General features: G+C 39.9%; 1 protein-coding gene across 3 annotated transcripts in view; it reads left to right on the top strand.

Annotated features, from left to right (window-relative positions):
• Positions 1-15655, top strand: part of LOC129815843 (lysine-specific demethylase phf2-like) — a 278038-nt gene that overhangs the window by 165218 nt on the left and 97165 nt on the right. For 2 of the 3 annotated variants that reach the window (XM_055870000.1, XM_055870003.1), the window contains one exon: positions 4137-4456. In XM_055870000.1, coding sequence (XP_055725975.1) covers positions 4137-4456 — 320 coding nt within the window. The remainder of the gene's footprint in view (positions 1-4136; positions 4457-15655) is intronic. The other variant, XM_055870001.1, reaches the window with a different exon arrangement.

The raw sequence follows: 15655 nt of genomic DNA, 5'->3' as shown, positions 1-15655 counted from the left end.
GCTGGTAGAGAATAGACCAGTCTGCTGGTGGAGAATAGACCAGTCTGCTGGGGGAGAATAGACCAGTCTGCTGGTAGAGAATAGACCAGTCTGCCGGTAGAGAATAGACCAGTCTGCCGGTAGAGAATAGACCAGTCTGCCGGTAGAGAATAGACCAGTCTGCCGGTAGAGAATAGACCAGTCTGCCGGTAGAGAATAGACCAGTCTGCCGGTAGAGAATAGACCAGTCTGCCGGTAGAGAATAGACCAGTCTGTTGGTAGAGAATAGACCAGTCTGCTGGTAGAGAATAGACCAGTCTGCCGGTAGAGAATAGACCAGTCTGCCGGTAGAGAATAGACCAGTCTGCCGGTAGAGAATAGACCAGTCTGCCGGTAGAGAATAGACCAGTCTGCCGGTAGAGAATAGACCAGTCTGCCGGTAGAGAATAGACCAGTCTGCCGGTAGAGAATAGACCAGTCTGCCGGTAGAGAATAGACCAGTCTGCCGGTAGAGAATAGACCAGTCTGCCGGTAGAGAATAGACCAGTCTGCCGGTAGAGAATAGACCAGTCTGCCGGTAGAGAATAGACCAGTCTGCCGGTAGAGAATAGACCAGTCTGCCGGTAGAGAATAGACCAGTCTGCCGGTAGAGAATAGACCAGTCTGCCGGTAGAGAATAGACCAGTCTGCTGGTAGAGAATAGACCAGTCTGCTGGTAGAGAATAGACCAGTCTGCTGGTAGAGAATAGACCAGTCTGCTGATGGAGAATAGACCAGTCTGCTGACAGAGAATAGACCAGTCTGCTGGTAGAGAATAGACCAGTCTGCTGGTAGAGAATAGACCAGTCTGCTGGTAGAGAATAGACCAGTCTGCTGGTAGAGAATAGACCAGTCTGCTGGTAGAGAATAGACCAGTCTGCTGGTGGAGAATAGACCAGTCTGCTGGTAGAGAATAGACCAGTCTGCTGGTAGAGAATAGACCAGTCTGCTGGTAGAGAATAGACCAGTCTGCTGGTAGAGAATAGACCAGTCTGCTGGTAGAGAATAGACCAGTCTGCTGGTAGAGAATAGACCAGTCTGCTGGTAGAGAATAGACCAGTCTGCTGGTAGAGAATAGACCAGTCTGCTGGTAGAGAATAGACCAGTCTGCTGGTAGAGAATAGACCAGTCTGCTGGTAGAGAATAGACCAGTCTGCTGGTGGAGAATAGACCAGTCTGCTGGTAGAGAATAGACCAGTCTGCTGGTAGAGAATAGACCAGTCTGCTGGTAGAGAATAGACCAGTCTGCTGGTGGAGAATAGACCAGTCTGCTGATGGAGAATAGACCAGTCTGCTGGTGGAGAATAGACCAGTCTGCCGGTAGAGAATAGACCAGTCTGCCGTTAGAGAATAGACCAGTCTGCCGGTAGAGAATAGACCAGTCTGCTGGTAGAGAATAGACCAGTCTGCTGATGGAGAATAGACCAGTCTGCTGGTGGAGAATAGACCAGTCTGCTGGTAGAGAATAGACCAGTCTGCTGGTGGAGAATAGACCAGTCTGCTGGTAGAGAATAGACCAGTCTGCTGATAGAGATAGAGAATAGACCAGTCTGCTGGTAGAGAATAGACCAGTCTGCTGATAGAGATAGAGAATAGACCAGTCTGCTGGTAGAGAATAGACCAGTCTGCTGGTAGAGAATAGACCAGTCTGCTGGTAGAGAGTAGACCAGTCTGCTGGTAGAGAATAGACCAGTCTGCTGGTAGAGAATAGACCAGTCTGCTGGTAGAGAATAGACCAGTCTGCTGGTAGAGAATAGACCAGTCTGCTGGTAGAGAATAGACCAGTCTGCCGGTGGAGAATAGACCAGTCTGCCGGTAGAGAATAGACCAGTCTGCCGGTAGAGAATAGACCAGTCTGCCGGTAGAGAATAGACCAGTCTGCCGGTAGAGAATAGACCAGTCTGCCGGTAGAGAATAGACCAGTCTGCCGGTAGAGAATAGACCAGTCTGCCGGTAGAGAATAGACCAGTCTGTTGGTAGAGAATAGACCAGTCTGCCGGTAGAGAATAGACCAGTCTGCCGGTAGAGAATAGACCAGTCTGCCGGTAGAGAATAGACCAGTCTGCCGGTAGAGAATAGACCAGTCTGCCGGTAGAGAATAGACCAGTCTGCCGGTAGAGAATAGACCAGTCTGCCGGTAGAGAATAGACCAGTCTGCCGGTAGAGAATAGACCAGTCTGCCGGTAGAGAATAGACCAGTCTGCCGGTAGAGAATAGACCAGTCTGCCGGTAGAGAATAGACCAGTCTGCCGGTAGAGAATAGACCAGTCTGCCGGTAGAGAATAGACCAGTCTGCCGGTAGAGAATAGACCAGTCTGCCGGTAGAGAATAGACCAGTCTGCCGGTAGAGAATAGACCAGTCTGCCGGTAGAGAATAGACCAGTCTGCCGGTAGAGAATAGACCAGTCTGCTGATGGAGAATAGACCAGTCTGCTGATGGAGAATAGACCAGTCTGCTGACAGAGAATAGACCAGTCTGCTGGTAGAGAATAGACCAGTCTGCTGGTAGAGAATAGACCAGTCTGCTGGTAGAGAATAGACCAGTCTGCTGGTAGAGAATAGACCAGTCTGCTGGTAGAGAATAGACCAGTCTGCTGGTGGAGAATAGACCAGTCTGCTGGTGGAGAATAGACCAGTCTGCTGGTAGAGAATAGACCAGTCTGCTGGTAGAGAATAGACCAGTCTGCTGGTAGAGAATAGACCAGTCTGCTGGTAGAGAATAGACCAGTCTGCTGGTAGAGAATAGACCAGTCTGCTGGTAGAGAATAGACCAGTCTGCTGGTAGAGAATAGACCAGTCTGCTGGTAGAGAATAGACCAGTCTGCTGGTAGAGAATAGACCAGTCTGCTGGTAGAGAATAGACCAGTCTGCTGACAGAGAATAGACCAGTCTGCTGACAGAGAATAGACCAGTCTGCTGGTAGAGAATAGACCAGTCTGCTGGTAGAGAATAGACCAGTCTGCTGGTAGAGAATAGACCAGTCTGCTGGTGGAGAATAGACCAGTCTGCTGGTGGAGAATAGACCAGTCTGCCGGTGGAGAATAGACCAGTCTGCCGGTGGAGAATAGACCAGTCTGCCGGTAGAGAATAGACCAGTCTGCCGGTAGAGAATAGACCAGTCTGCCGGTAGAGAATAGACCAGTCTGCCGGTAGAGAATAGACCAGTCTGCCGGTAGAGAATAGACCAGTCTGCCGGTAGAGAATAGACCAGTCTGCCGGTAGAGAATAGACCAGTCTGCCGGTAGAGAATAGACCAGTCTGCCGGTAGAGAATAGACCAGTCTGCCGGTAGAGAATAGACCAGTCTGCCGGTAGAGAATAGACCAGTCTGCCGGTAGAGAATAGACCAGTCTGCCGGTAGAGAATAGACCAGTCTGCCGGTAGAGAATAGACCAGTCTGCCGGTAGAGAATAGACCAGTCTGCCGGTAGAGAATAGACCAGTCTGCCGGTAGAGAATAGACCAGTCTGCCGGTAGAGAATAGACCAGTCTGCCGGTAGAGAATAGACCAGTCTGCCGGTGGAGAATAGACCAGTCTGCCGGTGGAGAATAGACCAGTCTGCCGGTAGAGAATAGACCAGTCTGCCGGTAGAGAATAGACCAGTCTGCCGGTGGAGAATAGACCAGTCTGCCGGTGGAGAATAGACCAGTCTGCCGGTAGAGAATAGACCAGTCTGCCGGTAGAGAATAGACCAGTCTGCTGGTAGAGAATAGACCAGTCTGCTGGTAGAGAATAGACCAGTCTGCTGGTAGAGAATAGACCAGTCTGCTGGTAGAGAATAGACCAGTCTGCTGGTGGAGAATAGACCAGTCTGCTGGTGGAGAATAGACCAGTCTGCTGGTAGAGAATAGACCAGTCTGCTAATAGAGAATAGACCAGTCTGCTGGTAGAGAATAGACCAGTCTGCTGGTAGAGAATAGACCAGTCTGCTGGTAGAGAATAGACCAGTCTGCTGGTAGAGAATAGACCAGTCTGCTGGTAGAGAATAGACCAGTCTGCTGGTGGAGAATAGACCAGTCTGCTGACAGAGAATAGACCAGTCTCTCTCTCCGGCGGGTACATCTTCCAGCAGTGTAATGTGTTATTGTGTTGTGTTATTTCTTATTGACGTACTTACAGTCAGCCACCTGCATCTCCCAGCACACAGGAGGCCATTCAGGGGATGTTGTCTATGGCCAACCTGTCCTCCGGGGCTACAGCTGAGGCCGCAGCCATCTCCTCCGACACCCCTGGAGGAGGAGGTGGTTCTTGGGGCAGGAACCATGCCAACACCGCCACGGCTGGACGGAAGGGAGGAACACGAGGAGGAAAAGGAGGAGGAGATGGGAACAGTAAGCGGCCAGCCAAACCCAAGAAAACTAAGAACAGCAGCATCGATAGCATCGAGTTTGATGACGACCATGATCACATGGACGCCTGCTTCAAGGACTCAGACTACGGTAACTAGAGATATGATACATGTTCCACTAGAGATATGATACATGTTCCACTAGAGATATGATACATGTTCCACTAGAGATGATACATGTTCCACTAGAGATATGATACATGTTCCACTAGAGATATGATACATGTTCCACTAGAGATATGTTCCACTAGAGATATGATACATGTTCCATTAGAGATATGATACATGTTCCACTAGAGATATGATACATGTTCCACTAGAGATATGATACATGTTCCATTAGAGATATGATACATGTTCCACTAGAGATATGATACATGTTCCATTAGAGATATGATACATGTTCCACTAGAGATATGATACATGTTCCACTAGAGATATGATACATGTTCCACTAGAGATATGATACATGTTCCATTAGAGATATGATACATGTTCCATTAGAGATATGATACATGTTCCATTAGAGATATGATACATGTTCCACTAGAGATATGATACATGTTCCATTAGAGATATGATACATGTTCCACTAGAGATATGATACATGTTCCATTAGAGATATGATACATGTTCCACTAGAGATATGATACATGTTCCATTAGAGATATGATACATGTTCCATTAGAGATATGATACATGTTCCACTAGAGATATGATACATGTTCCATTAGAGATATGATACATGTTCCATTAGAGATATGATACATGTTCCATTAGAGATATGATACATGTTCCACTAGAGATATGTTCCATTAGAGATATGATACATGTTCCACTAGAGATATGTTCCATTAGAGATATGATACATGTTCCACTAGAGATATGATACATGTTCCACTAGAGATATGATACATGTTCCATTAGAGATATGATACATGTTCCATTAGTGATGTGATACATGTTCCACTAGTGATATGATACATGTTCCACTAGAGATATGATACATGTTCCACTAGAGATATGATACATGTTCCACTAGAGATATGATAGATGTTCCACTAGAGATATGATACATGTTCCACTAGAGATATGATACATGTTCCACTAGAGATGATACATGTTCGATTAGTGATATGATACATGTTCCACTAGAGATATGATACATGTTCCATTAGAGATATGATACATGTTCCATTAGAGATATGATACATGTTCCATTAGAGATATGATACATGTTCCATTAGAGATATGATACATGTTCCACTAGAGATATGATACATGTTCCACTAGAGATATGATACATGTTCCACTAGAGATATGATACATGTTCCACTAGAGATGATACATGTTCCATTAGTGATATGATACATGTTCCACTAGAGATATGATACATGTTCCATTAGTGATATGATACATGTTCCACTAGAGATATGATACATGTTCCATTAGAGATATGATACATGTTCCATTAGAGATATGATACATGTTCCATTAGAGATATGATACATGTTCCATTAGAGATACTGTATGATACATGTTCCACTAGAGATATGATACATGTTCCATTAGTGATATGATACATGTTCCATTAGAGATATGATACATGTTCCACTAGAGATATGATACATGTTCCATTAGAGATATGATACATGTTCCACTAGAGATGATACATGTTCCACTAGAGATATGATACATGTTCCAGTAGAGATATGATACATGTTCCATTAGAGATATGATACATGTTCCATTAGAGATATGATACATGTTCCACTAGAGATATGATACATGTTCCACTAGAGATATGATACATGTTCCATTAGAGATATGATACATGTTCCATTAGAGATATGATACATGTTCCATTAGTGATATGATACATGTTCCACTAGAGATATGATACATGTTCCACTAGAGATATGATACATGTTCCACTAGAGATATGATACATGTTCCACTAGAGATATGATACATGTTCCACTAGAGATATGATACATGTTCCAGTAGAGATATGATACATGTTCCATTAGAGATATGATACATGTTCCATTAGAGATATGATACATGTTCCATTAGAGATATGATACATGTTCCATTAGAGATATGATACATGTTCCATTAGAGATATGATACATGTTCCATTAGAGATATGATACATGTTCCATTAGTGATATGATACATGTTCCACTAGAGATATGATACATGTTCCATTAGAGATATGATACATGTTCCACTAGAGATATGATACATGTTCCACTAGAGATATGATACATGTTCCACTAGAGATATGATACATGTTCCACTAGAGATATGATACATGTTCCATTAGAGATATGATACATGTTCCATTAGAGATATGATACATGTTCCATTAGAGATATGATACATGTTCGACTAAAGATATGTTCCATTAGAGATATGATACATGTTCCACTAGAGATATGATACATGTTCCACTAGAGATATGATACATGTTCCACTAGAGATATGATACATGTTCCATTAGAGATATGATACATGTTCCACTAGAGATATGATAGATGTTCCACTAGAGATATGATACATGTTCCACTAGAGATATGATACATGTTCCACTAGAGATATGATACATGTTCCACTAGAGATATGATACATGTTCCATTAGAGATGATACATGTTCCACTAGAGATATGATACATGTTCCACTAGAGATATGATACATGTTCCATTAGAGATATGATACATGTTCCATTAGAGATATGATACATGTTCCATTAGAGATATGATACATGTTCCACTAGAGATATGATACATGTTCCATTAGAGATATGATACATGTTCCACTAGAGATATGATACATGTTCCACTAGAGATATGATACATGTTCCATTAGAGATATGATACATGTTCCACTAGAGATATGATACATGTTCCATTAGAGATATGATACATGTTCCATTAGAGATATGATACATGTTCCACTAGAGATATGATACATGTTCCATTAGAGATATGATACATGTTCCATTAGAGATATGATACATGTTCCATTAGAGATATGATACATGTTCCATTAGAGATATGATACATGTTCCACTAGAGATATGTTCCATTAGAGATATGATACATGTTCCACTAGAGATATGTTCCATTAGAGATATGATACATGTTCCACTAGAGATATGATACATGTTCCACTAGAGATATGATACATGTTCCATTAGAGATATGATACATGTTCCATTAGTGATGTGATACATGTTCCACTAGTGATATGATACATGTTCCACTAGAGATATGATACATGTTCCACTAGAGATATGATACATGTTCCACTAGAGATATGATAGATGTTCCACTAGAGATATGATACATGTTCCACTAGAGATATGATACATGTTCCACTAGAGATATGATACATGTTCCACTAGAGATATGATACATGTTCCATTAGAGATATGATACATGTTCCACTAGAGATATGTTCCATTAGAGATATGATACATGTTCCACTAGAGATATGTTCCATTAGAGATATGATACATGTTCCACTAGAGATATGATACATGTTCCACTAGAGATATGATACATGTTCCATTAGAGATATGATACATGTTCCATTAGTGATGTGATACATGTTCCACTAGTGATATGATACATGTTCCACTAGAGATATGATACATGTTCCACTAGAGATATGATACATGTTCCACTAGAGATATGATAGATGTTCCACTAGAGATATGATACATGTTCCACTAGAGATATGATACATGTTCCACTAGAGATGATACATGTTCGATTAGTGATATGATACATGTTCCACTAGAGATATGATACATGTTCCATTAGAGATATGATACATGTTCCATTAGAGATATGATACATGTTCCATTAGAGATATGATACATGTTCCATTAGAGATATGATACATGTTCCACTAGAGATATGATACATGTTCCACTAGAGATATGATACATGTTCCACTAGAGATATGATACATGTTCCACTAGAGATGATACATGTTCCATTAGTGATATGATACATGTTCCACTAGAGATATGATACATGTTCCATTAGTGATATGATACATGTTCCACTAGAGATATGATACATGTTCCATTAGAGATATGATACATGTTCCATTAGAGATATGATACATGTTCCATTAGAGATATGATACATGTTCCATTAGAGATACTGTATGATACATGTTCCACTAGAGATATGATACATGTTCCATTAGTGATATGATACATGTTCCATTAGAGATATGATACATGTTCCACTAGAGATATGATACATGTTCCATTAGAGATATGATACATGTTCCACTAGAGATGATACATGTTCCACTAGAGATATGATACATGTTCCAGTAGAGATATGATACATGTTCCATTAGAGATATGATACATGTTCCATTAGAGATATGATACATGTTCCACTAGAGATATGATACATGTTCCACTAGAGATATGATACATGTTCCATTAGAGATATGATACATGTTCCATTAGAGATATGATACATGTTCCATTAGTGATATGATACATGTTCCACTAGAGATATGATACATGTTCCACTAGAGATATGATACATGTTCCACTAGAGATATGATACATGTTCCACTAGAGATATGATACATGTTCCACTAGAGATATGATACATGTTCCAGTAGAGATATGATACATGTTCCATTAGAGATATGATACATGTTCCATTAGAGATATGATACATGTTCCATTAGAGATATGATACATGTTCCATTAGAGATATGATACATGTTCCATTAGAGATATGATACATGTTCCATTAGAGATATGATACATGTTCCATTAGTGATATGATACATGTTCCACTAGAGATATGATACATGTTCCATTAGAGATATGATACATGTTCCACTAGAGATATGATACATGTTCCACTAGAGATATGATACATGTTCCACTAGAGATATGATACATGTTCCACTAGAGATATGATACATGTTCCATTAGAGATATGATACATGTTCCATTAGAGATATGATACATGTTCCATTAGAGATATGATACATGTTCGACTAGAGATATGTTCCATTAGAGATATGATACATGTTCCACTAGAGATATGATACATGTTCCACTAGAGATATGATACATGTTCCACTAGAGATATGATACATGTTCCATTAGAGATATGATACATGTTCCACTAGAGATATGATAGATGTTCCACTAGAGATATGATACATGTTCCACTAGAGATATGATACATGTTCCACTAGAGATATGATACATGTTCCACTAGAGATATGATACATGTTCCATTAGAGATGATACATGTTCCACTAGAGATATGATACATGTTCCACTAGAGATATGATACATGTTCCATTAGAGATATGATACATGTTCCATTAGAGATATGATACATGTTCCATTAGAGATATGATACATGTTCCACTAGAGATATGATACATGTTCCATTAGAGATATGATACATGTTCCACTAGAGATATGATACATGTTCCACTAGAGATATGATACATGTTCCATTAGAGATATGATACATGTTCCACTAGAGATATGATACATGTTCCATTAGAGATATGATACATGTTCCATTAGAGATATGATACATGTTCCACTAGAGATATGATACATGTTCCATTAGAGATATGATACATGTTCCATTAGAGATATGATACATGTTCCATTAGAGATATGATACATGTTCCACTAGAGATATGTTCCATTAGAGATATGATACATGTTCCACTAGAGATATGTTCCATTAGAGATATGATACATGTTCCACTAGAGATATGATACATGTTCCACTAGAGATATGATACATGTTCCATTAGAGATATGATACATGTTCCATTAGTGATGTGATACATGTTCCACTAGTGATATGATACATGTTCCACTAGAGATATGATACATGTTCCACTAGAGATATGATACATGTTCCACTAGAGATATGATAGATGTTCCACTAGAGATATGATACATGTTCCACTAGAGATATGATACATGTTCCACTAGAGATGATACATGTTCCATTAGTGATATGATACATGTTCCACTAGAGATATGATACATGTTCCATTAGAGATATGATACATGTTCCATTAGAGATATGATACATGTTCCATTAGAGATATGATACATGTTCCATTAGAGATATGATACATGTTCCACTAGAGATATGATACATGTTCCACTAGAGATATGATACATGTTCCACTAGAGATATGATACATGTTCCACTAGAGATGATACATGTTCCATTAGTGATATGATACATGTTCCACTAGAGATATGATACATGTTCCATTAGTGATATGATACATGTTCCACTAGAGATATGATACATGTTCCATTAGAGATATGATACATGTTCCATTAGAGATATGATACATGTTCCATTAGAGATATGATACATGTTCCATTAGAGATACTGTATGATACATGTTCCACTAGAGATATGATACATGTTCCATTAGTGATATGATACATGTTCCATTAGAGATATGATACATGTTCCACTAGAGATATGATACATGTTCCATTAGAGATATGATACATGTTCCACTAGAGATGATACATGTTCCACTAGAGATATGATACATGTTCCAGTAGAGATATGATACATGTTCCATTAGAGATATGATACATGTTCCATTAGAGATATGATACATGTTCCACTAGAGATATGATACATGTTCCACTAGAGATATGATACATGTTCCACTAGAGATATGATACATGTTCCATTAGAGATATGATACATGTTCCATTAGAGATATGATACATGTTCCATTAGTGATATGATACATGTTCCACTAGAGATATGATACATGTTCCACTAGAGATATGATACATGTTCCACTAGAGATATGATACATGTTCCACTAGAGATATGATACATGTTCCACTAGAGATATGATACATGTTCCAGTAGAGATATGATACATGTTCCATTAGAGATATGATACATGTTCCATTAGAGATATGATACATGTTCCATTAGAGATATGATACATGTTCCATTAGAGATATGATACATGTTCCATTAGAGATATGATACATGTTCCATTAGAGATATGATACATGTTCCATTAGTGATATGATACATGTTCCACTAGAGATATGATACATGTTCCATTAGAGATATGATACATGTTCCACTAGAGATATGATACATGTTCCACTAGAGATATGATACATGTTCCACTAGAGATATGATACATGTTCCATTAGAGATATGATACATGTTCCATTAGAGATATGATACATGTTCCATTAGAGATATGATACATGTTCGACTAGAGATATGTTCCATTAGAGATATGATACATGTTCCACTAGAGATATGATACATGTTCCACTAGAGATATGATACATGTTCCACTAGAGATATGATACATGTTCCACTAGAGATATGATACATGTTCCATTAGAGATATGATACATGTTCCACTAGAGATATGATACATGTTCCGTTAGAGATATGATACATGTTTTGTTAGAGATATGATACATGTTCCACTAGAGATATGATACATGTTCAACTAGAGATATGTTCCACTAGAGATATGATACATGTTCCATTAGAGATATGATACATGTTTTGTTAGAGATATGATACATGTTCCACTAGAGATATGATACATGTTTTGTTAGAGATATGATACATGTTCCACTAGAGATATGATACATGTTCCACTAGAGATATGATACATGTTCCACTAGAGATATGATACATGTTCCATTAGAGATATGATACATGTTCCATTAGAGATATGATACATGTTCCACTAGAGATATGTTCCACTAGAGATATGATACATGTTCCACTAGAGATATGATACATGTTCCACTAGAGATATGATACATGTTCCACTAGAGATATGTTCCATTAGAGATATGATACATGTTTTGTTAGAGATATGATACATGTTCCACTAGAGATATGATACATGTTCCACTAGAGATATGATACATGTTCCACTAGAGATATGACACATGTTCCACTAGAGATATGATACATGTTCCATTAGAGATATGATACATGTTCCACTAGAGATATGATACATGTTCCACTAGAGATATGATACATGTTCCATTAGAGATATGATACATGTTCCACTAGAGATATGTTCCACTAGAGATATGATACATGTTCCATTAGAGATATGATACATGTTCCACTAGAGATATGATACATGTTCCATTAGAGATATGATACATGTTCCATTAGAGATATGATACATGTTCCATTAGAGATATGATACATGTTCCACTAGAGATATGATAGATGTTCCACTAGAGATATGATACATGTTCCACTAGAGATATGATACATGTTCCACTAGAGATATGATACATGTTCCATTAGAGATATGATACATGTTCCACTAGAGATATGATACATGTTCCATTAGAGATATGATACATGTTCCATTAGAGATATGATACATGTTCCATTAGAGATATGATACATGTTCCACTAGAGATATGATACATGTTCCATTAGAGATATGATACATGTTCCACTAGAGATATGATACATGTTCCATTAGAGATATGATACATGTTCCATTAGAGATATGATACATGTTCCACTAGAGATATGATACATGTTCCACTAGAGATATGATACATGTTCCATTAGAGATATGATACATGTTCCACTAGAGATATGATACATGTTCCACTAGAGATATGATACATGTTCCACTAGAGATATGATACATGTTCCACTAGAGATATGATACATGTTCCACTAGAGATATGATACATGTTCCATTAGAGATATGATACATGTTCCATTAGAGATATGATACATGTTCCACTAGAGATATGATACATGTTACATGTTCAGTGACTGAAGCTGTGTATCTAGTTGAGACAGTGGTTCCTGTGACTGAAGCTGTGTATCTAGTTGAGACAGTGGTTCCTGTGACTGAAGCTGTGTATCTAGTTGAGACAGTGGTTCCTGTGACTGAAGCTGTGTATCTAGTTGAGACAGTGGTTCCTGTGACTGAAGCTGTGTATCTAGTTGAGACAGTGGTTATAAGGCCTGTGACTGAAGCTGTGTATCTAGCTGAGACAGTGGTTATACAGCCTGTGACTGAAGCTGTGTATCTAGTTGAGACAGTGGTTCCTGTGACTGAAGCTGTGTTTCTAGTTGAGACAGTGGTTCCTGTGACTGAAGCTGTGTTTCTAGCTGAGACAGTGGTTCCTGTGACTGAAGCTGTGTATCTAGTTGAGACAGTGGTTATATGGCCTGTGACTGAAGCTGTGTATCTAGTTGAGACAGTGGTTCCTGTGACTGAAGCTGTGTTTCTAGTTTAGACAGTGGTTATACAGCCTGTGACTGAAGCTGTATATCTAGTTGAGACAGTGGTTATAAGGCCTGTGACTAAAGCTGTGTTTCTAGTTGAGACAGTGGTTCCTGTGACTGAAGCTGTGTATCTAGTTGAGACAGTGGTTATATGGCCTGTGACTGAAGCTGTGTATCTAGTTGAGACAGTGGTTATATGGCCTGTGACTGAAGCTGTGTATCTAGTTGAGACAGTGGTTATATGGCCTGTGACTGAAGCTGTGTATCTAGTTGAGACAGTGGTTCCTGTGACTGAAGCTGTGTATCTAGTTGAGACAGTGGTTATATGGCCTGTGACTGAAGCTGTGTTTCTAGTTGAGACAGTGGTTATATGGCCTGTGACTGAAGCTGTGTTTCTAGCTGAGACAGTGGTTCTACGGCCTGTGACTGAAGCTGTGTATCTAGTTGAGACAGTGGTTATACAGCCTGTGACTGAAGCTGTGTATCTAGTTGAGACAGTGGTTATAAGGCCTGTGACTGAAGCTGTGTATCTAGTTGAGACAGTGGTTCCTGTGACTGAAGCTGTGTATCTAGTTGAGACAGTGGTTATACAGCCTGTGACTGAAGCTGTGTTTCTAGTTGAGACAGTGGTTATATGGCCTGTGACTGAAGCTGTGTTTCTAGCTGAGACAGTGGTTATAAGGCCTGTGACTGAAGCTGTGTATCTAGTTGAGACAGTGGTTCCTGTGACTGAAGCTGTGTTTCTAGCTGAGACAGTGGTACCTGTGACTGAAGCTGTGTATCTAGTTGAGACAGTGGTTATATGGCCTGTGACTGAAGCTGTGTATCTAGTTGAGACAGTGGTTATACAGCCTGTGACTGAAGCTGTGTTTCTAGTTGAGACAGTGGTTATATAGCCTGTGACTGAAGCTGTGTTTCTAGTTGAGACAGTGGTTATATGGCCTGTGACTGAAGCTGTGTATCTAGTTGAGACAGTGGTTATACAGCCTGTGACTGAAGCTGTGTATCTAGTTGAGACAGTGGTTATATGGCCTGTGACTGAAGCTGTGTTTCTAGTTGAGACAGTGGTTTATACAGCCTGTGACTGAAGCTGTGTTTCTAGTTGAGACAGTGGTTATACAGCCTGTGACTGAAGCTGTGTTTCTAGTTGAGACAGTGGTTATATGGCCTGTGACTGAAGCTGTGTATCTAGTTGAGACAGTGGTTATACAGCCTGTGACTGAAGCTGTGTATCTAGTTGAGACAGTGGTTATATGGCCAGTGACTGAAGCTGTGTATCTAGTTGAGACAATGGTTCCTGTGACTGAAGCTGTGTATCTAGTTGAGACAGTGGTTCCTGTGACTGAAGCTGTGTATCTAGTTGAGACAGTGGTTCCTGTGACTGAAGCTGTGTTTCTAGTTGAGACAGTGGTTCCTGTGACTGAAGCTGTGTATCTAGTTGAGACAGTGGTTATATGGCCTGTGACTGAAGCTGTGTATCTAGTTGAGACAGTGGTTCCTGTGACTGAAGCTGTGTATCTAGTTGAGACAGTGGTTCCTGTGACTGAAGCTGTGTATCTAGTTGAGACAGTGGTTATATGGCCTGTGACTGAAGCTGTGTATCTAGTTGAGACAGTGGTTCCTGTGACTGAAGCTGTGTATCTAGCTGAGACAGTGGTTATATGGCCTGTGACTGAAGCTGTGTATCTAGTTGAGACAGTGGTTATATGGCCTGTGACTGAAGCTGTGTATCTAGTTGAGACAGTGGTTCCTGTGACTGAAGCTGTGTATCTAGTTGAGACAGTGGTTCCTGTGACTGAAGCTGTGTATCTAGTTGAGACAGTGGTTCCTGTGACTGAAGCTGTGTTTCTAGTTGAGACAGTGGTTCCTGTGACTGAAGCTGTGTATCTAGTTGAGACAGTGGTTATACAGCCTGTGACTGAAGCTGTGTTTCTAGTTGAGACAGTGGTTATATGGCCTGTGACTGAAG

Source organism: Salvelinus fontinalis, chromosome 18 (assembly GCF_029448725.1).
Source record: "Salvelinus fontinalis isolate EN_2023a chromosome 18, ASM2944872v1, whole genome shotgun sequence".
Taxonomy (NCBI): Eukaryota; Metazoa; Chordata; class Actinopteri; order Salmoniformes; family Salmonidae; genus Salvelinus; species Salvelinus fontinalis.
Note: the sequence above shows the minus strand (reverse complement) of the source record. Positions and strands in the feature narration are given on the sequence as shown.